This window comes from Malus sylvestris, chromosome 5 (genome assembly GCF_916048215.2).
Source record: "Malus sylvestris chromosome 5, drMalSylv7.2, whole genome shotgun sequence".
NCBI classification, from domain to species: Eukaryota; Viridiplantae; Streptophyta; class Magnoliopsida; order Rosales; family Rosaceae; genus Malus; species Malus sylvestris.
In genome coordinates, this window is record NC_062264.1 from 18,702,892 (window position 1) to 18,717,431 (window position 14,540).

The window sequence follows — 14,540 nt, forward strand, 5'->3', positions numbered from 1 at the left end:
AATGATTCTTCTTAAGTAACGAAAGTGTAATGGACTCCAGGCGCGAGATTTGAGTTAAAAAATGTCAAATCCATAGAGAAATGGGGTGAGAATGCCCCCGGTTCAATCATCGACCCAGAAATCTGAAGCTAGGACAGTTGAACCGGTCATAGACCGGTTTGGGCTACTTGGGACACCACGAGAGTGGGATGGATTGCATGCGACGCATGTTAGGCCTAGGCTCGGTTTCGGTAAGTCATGGGCTTGGGCCTGTGGAGCTTGGAATAGTGCAGGATGCTAGGTTGACGTGGCTTGGGCCCGTGGGCCTGGGCAGTGTGTAGAGCTCGAACTTGCGTTGCTGAGGCAGCGGCTTGGGCTGCCCTTGGTGCTTAGGCTTGCTGCTCCCTGTGAGTTGTGGGCCTTCCAAAGATGGCCACGGTGGTTAGTACCATGGTGGCCATCGTGGTCACTACTGCGGTGGTGCCACTCCATTTACCGTCGCGTTGAGCCTCGTGGATCTCCGTGGTCCCAATTCTTGAACGTTGAAATTTTTGTTCATCATGGTTTCCAAATTTCTTATCATTGTCCTTTTCTTTTACGTTGATTCAAAGAATTTTTATAAAAAAAAATTCTAGGAATGAGAACGTATGAAAAATCTACAAATTAACAAGGAAACAAAAAACCTTGAATGCAAGAGTCTTTTTTCAAGCGTTTGAATCAAGGATCTCAATGAAGGCCCCAATTTGTGGATGCAAATTTCTGCCTTCTTCTTCTTGGACGAAAATGCACCTGCAAAACAATTAACACCTTAGGTCAAAGCCAAGAGCCTCACGAGCCCATGATGAATTTAGGGGGGGCTTTGGACGAAGAATCTCCGATGCCAAAGTTAGAATTTGAGAAAGAAAGTGTTTAGAGAAATTTGGAGAATTTTAGAAGAGAATTGGATTTAGGTTTTTGGAGAAATGAGGAGCTATATATAGGGCTGTGGCTGGCCCTATTTGGAGAAATAGGGACCGGCCACTTATGGTGGTGATTTGAGTGTAATTGCAATCAATTAGGCAATTAATCAATTAATTGGGTAAATAATCAATTAATTAGCTAATCAATCCTAATTTGAAAAGAATAATTTGGGAGCTACCTTGTGGGGAGGATTTGATGAGGATTGATGAAAAGGGTTTTGAATGAATACCATCTTGACCACCTTTGACCTTGATTGGGCCGTTATTGTCCGTTGCATGCGCATGGGAATCTCGGTGTGCCTCGAGGGTAATTTTGTCCTTTTCACCCAAAAGTTCTCGGTGTGCCTCCATAATTTTTTTTATTATTTTTGGTTCCACAAATATACCCTTAAGATTATAAATTATTATATATGTAAATGCACATAATCACTTAACTTTAAGATTAATAGTTGGACGGATTCCTTAATTATAGGATTTGAACTAATCCGTTCATAACTTAAAACACTCTCGTAAGAATGATAGGTTGGGTGATTTTGGGGGATTTTGGGGTGATTATGAGGGATGAGATGTTGAGTATTGGTCTGCTGTTAGGCATCAAGTGGGAGTATCCTCCCCATTTATGCTTAAAGCTATTGCAAAATGGAAGGCTACACTGTTGCTCCACCATGATTTGCAGGTGGTTACGTTACGACTTTTCTGAGGGAAACCCGTTCATATTATCATAGTACTTGCTGCTCTACAACAACACGCGTTATAATGATTCTTCTACCTGGGTGCTGTTTTGAACGATGCACGACCCTTTTTGCATTAATTTTTTGTGTCCGTTTAATCATGGTTAAAGTGAAGCAAATTGTGTGGCTCATACGCAAGGCATGGTGTGGGAAAGTGATCTGGATGCCACATTTGGTTCATGTTTATCTACCTATATTATAGGAATTTTTTATTTTTTATTTTTATCAATCTACCCTATTATATACTATATGTATTATAGATTAATAGTATTTCATCTACCTATATCACATGGTTTTTGCTCATAGTTTGTAGAGTATATCTGCTTTCTGGGTATAAAGTATTTGTCTTCCTATATCATAGGTATATATGGAGGTAAACAATACTTTGGTTTATCTACCTATATAATAGTTTTTTGTCACAGCCCGTCCCGAGAAATAATTATCGTTGATGTGAAAAGACTAATTTACCCTTGGACGTTAAAACGTGTGGTGCGTGATTTGTTTTGAGATGGATTACTTAAGCTTCTCCTAAGTTTTTGGAACCACTTAGGAACTACGAAGCTTTGGTTGTAATTGAGTTGTTGACTAGTTTTGGACCACACACATCACTCTTCCCTTCTCTCTCTCACTCTCGTACTCTCTCTCTCTCTCGGTTTTCACTCTCTCTTCCCTCTTTCGTACGGACAAGCTTCAACTCACCCCAAACCTTGCAGATCGAGGGTGTAATTGTCACCATTGTGTTCCTCGTGGTGCTACGAATCATTTGACACCAGCTTCAGGTAAGGAATCCTTCGAAAACTCGTGAACCCGTAACCCAATTTCATGCATTGTTCATACTCACGTAAAACCTTGTGTTTTAAGGAAATCTAAGCTCATAGGAAGCTGAATGAGATCCTCACGAGTCTCGGGGTAGTTCGTTTGAGGAATTTGGACGTTGGGATCGCGAGAAACAAAGAGTTGCAGTTTTGGTCGGAATTTCGAAGCTTCCCCGACGTGATTTCGTGAGATTTGAAGCTTCAAATAGGTATAACGCCATTCTTCTCACTCTAAGCTTTCATATGATTCAAATTTCATGAAAAATGGTTGAAAAACGAGTGAGAATAGTGAGTTTAAAGTTTTACCCAATTTTCCGACGACCAGTGACTCGCCAGAGATGAAGACAGAATATTTCGACGCGTGGTGGCGCGTGCGGTGTCAAAAAAATATTTTGAAAATTTGGGGATGATCCTGAGGTTGTGTAGATCACTGTGGTATATTCATATACCCAAATTGAGCATTGTATGAGAAGTTATTAACTAGTTTTGCCTATGTGCTTTAAAATAACATTTTTATACTTAATTCGCATATAGGTGAGACTTATCCCGATGATGAGCGTATCCACGAGTGACTCGGGGTTTACGACCCGTCGACATAACAGTGAGTGGGCTTTTGTTTTCAGTATATATCTATATACTTGATATATTTCCCAAAAATGCATTTTTTAGAAAAGTATGCTTTGAAATAATATGCCAAATGCTTTTATATTCTGAATATGCATTTCATGGTTGCATATATATATATATAAATGTGGTGCGGTGGAGGCACAGGTAAGTTCAGGTAAGTTATGTTTGGTTATATGAATCATCGATGATGTGATATGTGATTGAATAATGTTGAGCTCATAAAACTGCACCTAGGGTGTTTGTTATTTAGCCAAAGATGTGAAGTACAAGCTGTTTATTTACATCACCTCCCGCACTATATGCTCATATTGGATCCAACTTAAGTGCATAGTCTTGTCGTACAGACCTTATTTATGGTTCCGACTCATAGGTGACTAGCGATTTATCGCCCAGCTATTATGAGAGAATAGAATTGAGCATAATTATATTACACCCAATCTTGTCGCACAGACCCCTTTTTAGTGGTTCCAACTTATATGCAGTATATTGTCTTATAGGTCATTGTAGTGACTCTGGCTAGATTGACTTTTGAGCTATGAATTCAGCCGTACAGACTACCACAGGGGTTCCGGCTAACATATCATATTTCTATGAAATCATTCTTACCTGGATTGTTTACTTTGTTATATTTTGGCATGGCATACATATGAATATGATTATGTGAAGCATGAATTGAATTGTTATGATTTTAGATATATATATATATATATATATATATATATATATATATATGTATATGTATATGCTTATATCTTGATTCTGGAAAAATTATACATGTTTTACAGCGAGGGGTTAGATATGTTGATAAATGAAATGAGTTTTGTAAAACATTTGTTTTTGCCCACTCATGTTTTCTGTTTTGCACCCCTTTAGGTTTTAAGTAAGCTTTTTGTTGGTGGCTTGAGGACGTCGGCAGTTCTGTCTTATCTGAATAATAGTAGGACATTCCTGGTACTGTATAACTAGTACTTATCCTACTGGATTGCACCTAGACTTTATGCTCTGATTAGGAGTGTTTACTGTTGTAACTAACTCCTATCATTTTCTGTTTAGTAGTGCACTCTAGTAATTTGGTTTTCAATTATTCATATAATTCTTATCATTATCGCTTCCGCACTATGCACATGGCTACGTCACTCTCACATGACGACCAGCATGCCTCGATCTCGATCGGGGTGTGTCAGTTTGGTATCAGAGCCTAGGTTTAGCAGTCCTGTATAATTCTTGAATATTCTAATCCTTGTGATTTCTTATGTCAGAACTATGCCGCCTCGTAGAAAGCCCCGTCAATCAGCTGAATCTAGTTTCCCTGATATAGCTCAATTAAGGGAAGCTATAGTTTCTGCCATTCAGACAGCATTCTGTACTCCCTAGAGGACACCTTTTGAGACAGTTCATAATCTGAAGTTGACTCACTTCATTGGAAATGAAGGTCATGAGGGGGCAGAAAAATTGCTGAATCATGTGGAGAAGACCTTTCAGGTGATGCAGAGTCAAGGGAATCTTTCTTCTGATAGGTGGGTCGAGATGACTAGCTGGTTTTTGGGAGAACAGCCTGCATCCTGGTGGAGACAAGAGTCTTACCAGTTGACCCCAGAAGAGATTGTGGACTGGGGAGTGTTTAAGGAGCTGTTTCGGAAAAGGTTCATTCCTCCTGCGTATATCGATCTTAAGAGTTTACTCATCTGAGGCAAGGAAAGATGTCCGCTAATGAGTATTATAGGATGTTTACTGATCTATCGAGATATGATCCGGAAGTTGCTGCTAATCTGATAAAGATGCTTCGCCGTTTCAGTTTGGGTACTAAGAAGAAATGGCGTTCCATAGCTACATCAACTCACTGTGCCTCTTACCAGGAGTTTTATGAGATTCTACTGAGGATTAAGGCCTCAGAGAACATGCTTTGTGAAAGTGAGGATAAGGAAGGAAAGAATGGGGGCCAGAGATGAGATGACAAAGGAAAAGGGCAAGCATTTCAGGGACCCCGCAAGACCCAGAACTTTAAGAGAAGTGATGGCAGTTCCAGCTCTTTTAGCAGAGGATTGAGTACTAATATGCAAAGAAGAGGTGGTAGATTCACTGGAGGTTCGAGGTTCCATAGACAGAGAGATTTTGGTGGTTCAGGTTAATCCAGTGCTCCCTTATGCCACAGGTGTAATAATCGGCATTTTGGGGAATGTAGGAAAGGCAGCAATGGATGTTTTACTTGTGGATAGATGGGTCATAAGGCTGCCCAATGCCCTTAGAATCAGCAGAGACCCCAACAACCTTTTTTCCCACCATCTGCACCGACTCAGCAAGCTTCAGGATCTAGTGGTTACACTCAGACTGGACGATGAGGTGCCTACCACTACCAGGGCGACGCCGCTCCCTACACCTCATGACAGCAGCAGTACTCTCAGGATCCTCAATATCAGAGTGGGTATCCTTAGTATCAGGGAGGATCTATGTCTTATCAGCCACATTCAGCCGGTGGATCTCAATGGTACCAATGGGGACAGCCCCAACAGGGAGAGATTGCTGCTAGTAATGCAGGATCTTTAAGGCAGTCGGGTCAGCAAAGGCAGGGATGTGGTAATCATGCCAACAGAGGTCACGGTGGCCGACAACAGAATCAGAGGCATATCCATAACATGTCACTGCAAGATGCCTAGAATAATCCAAATTTAATTATGGGTACGTTAAATATTCTTGGTCATTTTGCTTGAGTATTGATTAATTGTGGTGCTACACATTCTGTTATTTTGTCATACATTCGCTCAAGTGACACAACCTCATCCTACACCTCTAAGATATAATTTCAAATTTTCTATGCCTAGAAGGGATAGATGTTTTGTGGATCAGGTATATCCAGGATGTCAGTGATAGTAGACAATATTATTATGCCGGCTAATCTTATGCTGTTGGATATTATGGATTTTAATGTGATTTTGGGCACTGATTGGTTGCACTATAGTCATGCCAAGATAGATTGTTATGGGAAGACAATCACATTTCATTGTCCTGGATTACCTGAAGTTACATTTGTAGTAGAGCCTAGTGGGGTGAGGCATGGTATTATTTCAACCATGAAAGCAAAGAGATTGTTGTCGAAAGGTTGTCAGGGATATTTGGCTCATGTGGTGTTGAATAATGATGCTCCTAGTAGTGTGAAGGATGTTCGGGTGGTCAGATATTTTCTGGATGTATTCCCTGAGGATTTGCCTGAATTGCTGCTAGACAAAAAGGTGGAGTTTGTTATTGATCTGCTTCCAGGTACGAATCCCATATCCTTAACTCCTTATAGAATGGCTCTTGCTGAATTAAGGGAATTGAAAGTCCAGTTGCAAGAGTTAGTGGATAAAGGTTTTATTCAGCCGAGTACTTCACCTTGGGGAGCTCCAGTTTTATTTATAAGGAAGAAAGATGGAACTTTGAGGCTGTGCATTGATTACAGGCAATTGAATCAGGTAACCATTAAGAACCGTTATCCATTGCCTCGTATAGACGATTTATTTGATCAACTCAGAAGTGTCTGCGTATTTTCTAAGATTAACTTGAGGTTGGGATACTATCAGTTGAAGATTAAAAATGAAGATGTCCCTAAAATCGCATTCAGGACTCGATATGGTCATTATGAGTTTCTTGTGATGCCATTCGGATTAACTAATGCACCAGCAGCTTTTATGGGTTTAATGAATTGAGTATTCCAGCCATATTTGGACAAGTTTGTTATTGTCTTCATTGAGGATATTCTGGTATACTCTAAGTCTAAGGTTGAGCATGCTAGACATCTGAAGTTGGTGTTGAGCAGTTTGAGGGAACACCAACTATATGCTAAGTTTAGCAAATGTGAATTCTAGTTGAATCAAGTGGCATTTTTGGAACATGTCATTTCTGCTCAAGGCATTCAAGTGGATTCTCAGAAAGTGGCAGTTGTGAAGAATTGGGAGCAACCTCGAACCGTCACAGAGGTACGGAGTTTTCTTGGCTTAGCAGGCTTAGCAGGCTATTATAGATGGTTCGTTAAGGATTTTTCAGTGATTGCTTTGCCATTGATGAGGTTGACGTGAAAGGATGTTAAGTTTAAGTGGGATAATAATTGTGAGCAAAGTTTCCAGCAGTTGAAGTACTATCTCACTCATGCTCATGTTCTAGCGCTTCCAGATGATAGCGGTAATTATGAGGTTTATAGTGATACTTCTCTGAATGGTTTGGGTTATGTATTAATGCAACATGGTAGGGTGATTGCTTATGATTCGAGACAGTTGAAACCTCATGAGAAGAATTACCCTATACATGATTTGGAATTAGTAGCTATCATCTTTGCCTTGAAGATTTGGAGACATTATCTTTATGGTGAGAAATGTAAGATCTTTACAGATCATAAGAGTCTTCAGTATTTGTTTACTCATAGAGATCTTAATCTTCGACAGCGGAGGTGGATTGAGTTACTTAGTGACTATGATTGCACGATTGAGTATCATCCTGGTTGTGCAAATGCAGTGGTAGATGCACTTAGTAGGAAGACTCCAGTCAGACTTAATGCCATTTATGATTGTCACGTTCCCCTTCTAACAGATTTGAGGTCCACTAGAGTGGGGTTAGGAGTGGAAGATCGAAAAGAAGCTCTGCTTGCTAATTTTCAAGTTAGGCCAATTTTAGTTGACCATGTACTTGAGACTCAAATGAATGATGAAGAGGCTCAAGAAATAGTTCAAGCAAGGAAACAAGGCAAAAAGAAAGATTTTAGAATTCGAGAAACTGATGGCATGCTTATGCAGGAAAGCAGAATGTATGTGCTGAATAATGCAGAGTTAAAGAAAGAAATTTTGGATGAAGCACATATTTCAGCATATGCAATGCATCCAGGAGGCACTAAGATGTATCATACCATTAGACCATTTTATAATTGGCCGGGTATGAAAAGGGAAATCGCCGAATATGTGAGTAGGTGTGCCATTTGCCAACAGGTTAAAGCTGAAAGGAAGAAGCCGTTTGGATTAATGCAGCCACTTTTCGTTCCACAGTGGAAATGGGAAAATAGTACTATGGATTTTGTGTATAAGCTCCCTCGTACACAGAATGGTTATGACGGAATTTGGGTGGTAGTTGATCGGCTTACGAAGTCAGCACATTTTATTCCAATGAGGGAGAAGTATTCGTTAAGCCGATCAGCTAAGTTATTTATATCGCAGATTGTGAAGTATCACGGTGTGCTAGTTAATATTATCTCGGATCAAGATCCCAGATTTACTTCCAAGTTCTGGATAGCATTCCAGGAAGCTCTTGGTACGAGATTGCTTTATAGTACGACATATCATCCTCAGACAGATGGACAATCTTAGAGAACTATTCAGACATTAGAGGATATGTTGAGATCTTCAGTGCTGCAGTTTGGAGATAGTTGGCATGATTGTTTGGATTTGATGAAGTTCGCCTACAACAACAGTTATCATTCGAGCATTGGTATGGCACCATTTAAGGCACTTTATGGGAAATCTTGTCGTGCGCCTCTATGTTGGTCAGAGTTTTTGAAAGAGTTTTAGTGGGCCCTGAGATTGTGGATGTGACTACTCAAAATGTTCAGGTAATTAAGTCTAACCTGAAAGCGGCCCAAGATCGACAAAAGAGCATAGTAGATAAGCATGCCACTGATCGGAAGTATAATGAAGGTGATTGGGTATTTCTGAAGCTATCACCTTGGAAAGGTGTTGTACGATTTGGAAAGAAAGGAAAGTTGAGTCCTTGGTACATTGGACCATATATGATCACTGAGCGAGTCGGTGAGGTTGCTTACAAGCTTGAGTTGCCTCCAGAGTTGTCGAAGGGTGCACGATGTGTTTCATGTTTCGACATTATGTTTCAGATCATTCACATGTGATTCCTCCTCAACCTTCGAAAATTACTCCGGATTTGACTTATGATGAGGAACCAGTGCCGTATGCTTGGTGAAAGTTATATGGAGAAATCATTCAGTGGAATAAGCTACTTGGGAAACAGAGGATCGGATGAGAGAGATATATCCACGATTGTTTTATGATTACTAGTACATGTATTGGTTGTATGTAATTTCTAGGATGAAATTTTATAAGGTAGGGAGATTGTCACAGCCCGTCCCGAGAAATAATTATCGTTGATGTGAAAAGACTAATTTACCCTTGGACATTAAAATGTGTGGTGCGTGATTTGTTTTGAGATGGATTAATTAAGCTTCTCCTAAGTTTTTGGAACCACTTAAGAACTAAAAAGGTTTGGTTGTGATTGGGTTGTTGACTAGTTTTGGACCACACACATCACTCTTCCCTTCTTTCTCTCACTCCCCGTACTCTCTGTCTCTCTCGGTTTTCACTCTCTCTCTTCCCTCTTTCGTATGGACAATCTTTAACTCACCCCAAACCTTGCAGATCGAGGGTGTAATTGTCACCATTGTGTTCCTCGTGGTGCTACGAATTGTTTGACACCAGCTTCAGGTAAGGAATCATTCGAAAACTCGTGAACCCGTGACCCAATTTTCATGCACTGTTCAAACTCACATAAAACCTTGTGTTTTAGGGAAATCTAAGCTCATAGGAAGCTTAATGAGGACCTCATGAGTCTCGAGGTAGTTCGTCGAGGAATTTGGAAGTCGGGATCGCGAGAAACGAAGAGTTGCAGTTTTGGTCGGAATTTCGAAGCTTCCCCGACGTGATTTCGTGAGATTTGAAGCTTCAAATAGGTATAACGTCATTCTTCTCACTCTAAGCTTTCATATGGTTCAAATTTCATGAAAAATGGTTGAAAAACGAGTGAGAATAGTGAGTTTAAAGTTTTACCCAGTTTTCCGACGACCAGCGACTCGCCGGAGACGAAGACAGCATATTCCGTCAGTTTGGACTGAATATGCTGACGCGGTCAGTCAAATTGGATGGTTACCGTTAGGATTTAACAGAATATTCTAAGGAATATTCCTGACGCCGTTTGTAGAATCCGTCAAGATCCCCTGCGCGTGGCCGCGCGTATTGCCGTACCTTAGCCGGCGCGTACGGGGTCAGAAAATTATTTTGAAAATTTGGGGATGATGCTGAGATTGTGTAGATCACTGTGATATATTCATATACCCAAATTGAGCATTGTATGAGAAGTTATTAACTAGTTTTGCCTATGTGCTTTAAAATAACGTTTTTATACTTAATTCGCATATAGGTGAGACTTATTCCGAGGACAAGCGTATCCACGAGCGACTCGGGGGTTACGACCCGTCGATATACCAGTGAGTGGGCTTTTGTTTTCAGTATATATTTATATACCTTGATATATTTCCCAGAAATGCATTTTTTAGGAAAGTATGCTTTGAAATAATATGCCAAATGCTTTTATATTATGAATATGCATTTCATGGTTGCATATATATATAAATGTAGTGCTGTGGAGGCACAGGTAAGTTCAGGTAAGTTATGTTTGGTTATATGAATCATCGATGATGTGATATGTGATTGAATAATGTTGAACTCATAAAACTGCACCTATGGTGTTTGTTATTTAGCCAGAGATGTGAAGTACAGGCCTGTTTATTTACATCACCTCCCGCACTATATGCTTATATTGGATCCAACTTAAGTGCACAGTCTTGTCGTACAGACCTTATTTATGGTTCTGACTCGTAGGTGACTAGCGATTTATCGCCCGGCTATTATGAGAGAATAGAATTGAGTATAATTATATTACACCAAATCTTGTCGCATAGACCCCTTTTTAGTGGTTCCGACTTATGTGCAGTATATTGCCGTATAGGTCATTGTAGTGACTCTGGCTAGATTGACTTTTGAGCTATGAATTCAGCCGTACAGACTACCACAAGGGTTCCGGCTAACATATCATATTTCTATGAAATCATTCTTACCTGGATTGTTTACTTTGTTATATTTTAGCATGGCATACATATGAATATGATTATGTGAAGCATGAATTGAATTGTTATGATTTCATATATATATATATATATATATATATATATATATATGCTTATATCTTGATTCTGGAAAAATTATACATGTTTTACAGCGAGGGGTTAGATATGTTGATAAATGAAATGATTTTTGTAAAACATTTGTTTTTGGCCACTCACGTTTTCTATTTTGCGCCCCTTTAGGTTTTAAGTAAGCTTGTTGTTGGTGGCTTGGGGACGTCGGCAGTTCTATCTTATCTGAATAATAGTAAGACATTCCTGGTACTGTATAACTAGTACTTGTCCTACTGGACTGCACCTAGACTTTATGCTCTGATTAGGAGTGTTTACTTTTGTAACTAACTCCTATCATTTTCTGTTTAGTAGTGCACTCTAGTAATTTGGTTTTCAATTATTCGTATAATTCTTATCATTATCGCTTCCGCAATGTGCACATGGCTACGTCACTCTCACGTGACGGCCAACATACCTTGATCTCGGTCGGGGTGTGTCATTTTTGTTTATAATCTACCTCACATGCTTTTCTTTTTTATAATATATTATAGATTAATTATATTAATATAACGGGTTTCTTACCTCCCACAATGTTTAATTTTTGATAACTTATATCTGTTGTTTATGAATTTTTAAAATGTTTTTATTATTAGAAAGTGGGTAGATAAAGCCATATAAATTTTTTAAAAGTACGATATTAATTAAGATTGATATAGAATACGTACAAGATAGTAGGATAAAGCCATATAAATTTTTAAATTTAAGAAAATTTAAATCAAATGATATTTTTATTCTAAAGGAAAAAATGAATATAATAACAAATTAAATAAAGGGTAATGCTAACGAGACAAAATTTGTAGACAAAATTTACAAACTAAATTATATGTTACCAATATGAATGAACACGTTTATCAACGCCTAAGTAATAGTCCAATCATCAACTTTCATGTTATTTAGTTTATAAAATTTTATTTACAAATTTAGTCTTTCTACTTGCATTACTCTTAAATAAAACTGGACTTAATCTGGAAACAACTAAAATTTTTAGACTTGGATCAAAGTGCCCCTTAAAAAAATATGCAAGTTGATTAGTGGATGACACATTTGAGATAAGTTATTATTAGGGGTGGACACATTTAACTTTTAAGGAAGCAATAACTTGGAGATAAGTTATTATTAGGGGAGCACATATTTGACTTTTATGGAAGCAATAACTTTAAGATAAATTATTATTAGGGGAGGACACATTTGATTTTTATTGAAGCAGTAGGCATGAAACAAGAAGAAATAACGTGAGCCTTTTAGTCCTACGCATAATAATTTATTTTTTATTTGTAAGTGAAATGTTTTAAGTTTAATTCTCGTTAAAAACAAATTTAAATTATATTATTACTCGTTCATTGTGAAGTTTAGCCTACTCACTCATTCTTTTAATGTAAAAAATATTATTTGTTAAAAAAATAAATAAATAAAAAATAATAAATAAATAATAAATAAAACACCCATTGGAATAACGTGTCTTATTTGTCACTACACACATAAAAATATCTCTCACTCCATTTACCATGGGATCCTATCCATTTTGACCTGTTTCACAATTCTAACACAAGATTTTGATTCTTAAAACATGTCCTATCCATTGACCTGTTTGAAAAAATTTCACTCTAGGATTCCAATCTCATGGGATCCTAGTGTAAAAGCTTCAAAATATTTCGGTTGACCCGGTGCGCCGGCGACAGGTGGTGGTGCTCAAGAACAAGAATGGGGGTTTGATTTAGGGAATGGGAGGGGGGGGGGTCAATGAAGCGTTAAAGGCTCGGATCTGTAGCGTTAGAATTTTTTTTAAAGGCTTGGTTCAAAACGATGTTGTTTTGGCTAGTTCATTCAAACAAAGAAAAAGAAAATAACTGGACAACAGCTCAGGCAAGCTGTCGAATTGCTACTGAATTCTACAGATCCCCTGGTAGGCGTTCCAGAATCCCTGAACAGACGGTCATAGGATCGTTTCCAACAATTTTTCCGGCTTCCATAGGGTTTCGGGACCCAGTAGTTTATGAATTATTATTGCATCAAAAAATTTTAAAAAATTAATAGTCTAGTAACATATACAATATTCAATCAATACTATCATACAAATTAATTGGAACACCATTTTACTATGATCAAATAGATTAATACAGCATTTTTATTTACTTACATCGGTCCATGGCCTGCATGAGGCTACAGAAGCACTACATTAATTCATCTTCCTCCATACTTGGCCTTGTACTCACTCCAAAGCTGATCAACATTCTTCCCCAGAATATCAACAAAATAATTAGCATTATAAGCACTCCTCATTTTCTTATTCATTTCAGCTACAAAACCATTTTTCAAACTATTCAAATAGTCTAGAAACCAAGCAGTGACGTCGTACCCCTGGTCCCACCTATCCCCTTGCCCCGGCTGAACCCAATGACTTGGCGCGTATCCTGCCTTCAACCTCACATAATCAGCAATTCCCTCAATCAACCCCCCTGGGGCTTGACCGTTCCCATTCCATTGCCACACATGCGTTGACTCATGGTAAAGCACACCGGTGATCTCCCTCTTCACATCGCCAGAGTAACCAGCTATGTAGCTGGCGCTGACGTGGATCTCATTGTTGACGGCAAAAGCCACCCCGGTGATGTTTTCAACAATTAAGGTTACCTTGGAGACGCTCTTTCTGTCCGCGGCTGTGTTTTGCTGGAACAAGATCCATATGAAGTTGGTGGCGGAGACTAGGGTTTGCCTACTATAGTCTGCTCCGATTTTGTTGTTGAACCGAATTCCGCCTGGGGTTCCCCCCGCTGTGTTGGTGACTTTGTAGTTGACTGCATGGGTGCCCGGGAAGAGGCCTGCTGCTAGTGTTATTATGAGAAAGGAGAGGAAACGGATGTGGTGAAATTGAACCATAGTTTGTGACTTGTGAATTGTTTCGTGCTTTTGGGTTTTGCGTGCACAATTGTGCTATTCGTGTATGGGTTATACAGAGGGATGGAGGGAGAGTCGTGTACCACTAGTTAATGTCAATTTGTTTTTTTTTTATTTTTATTTATTTTGTTTTTTTATGCCATCCTATATATAACGCACTCACAACTGACTACTCCACTCCTAATACATTGTCCTCGCAGTCGAATTAACATGGTCCTTGTGGTTCTTGTTCAGTAAGAGACTTATTTTCTCTAATATTTAACACAATTGTCCAATTTTGTAAGGCCGATATACAGGAATGCTCTCCTAAGTTCCTCTTTTTAAGGACCTGTGAGGACCTCTTTTATTAGAGCCATAGGATTAATTTAACAGTACAAAATCTAATGAGTTTATATTATCCTTTTACACCTAAACAAATTTGTTACACACCATAATTAAAAACAGGATTCACGATCAAGAACCAAGACTGCTACTGTTTGAAGAGTTCGAGATCTTCATCTTGGATCGCCTCCAATGTAATTTTCCTTTCCGTTTCACAGCTCAATTTTTGTCT

The 14,540-nt window shown here is 38.9% G+C and overlaps 1 protein-coding gene across 1 annotated transcript; it reads right to left on the reverse strand.

Moving 5' to 3' along the window:
- Positions 1–13,168: 13,168 nt before the first annotated feature.
- On the reverse strand, positions 13,169–14,108 carry LOC126624384 (uncharacterized). The gene has a single exon (XM_050293442.1). The coding sequence runs from the start codon at positions 13,967–13,969 to the stop codon at positions 13,274–13,276; it is 696 nt and encodes a 231-aa protein (XP_050149399.1). The 5' UTR covers positions 13,970–14,108; the 3' UTR covers positions 13,169–13,273.
- Between the last annotated feature and the right edge of the window lie 432 nt (positions 14,109–14,540).

Bases quoted from the DNA above. Each gene is read 5' to 3' on its own strand.
- LOC126624384 (XM_050293442.1), bottom strand. From the start codon at position 13,969: ATGGTTCAATTTCACCACATCCGTTTCCTCTCCTTTCTCATAATAACA.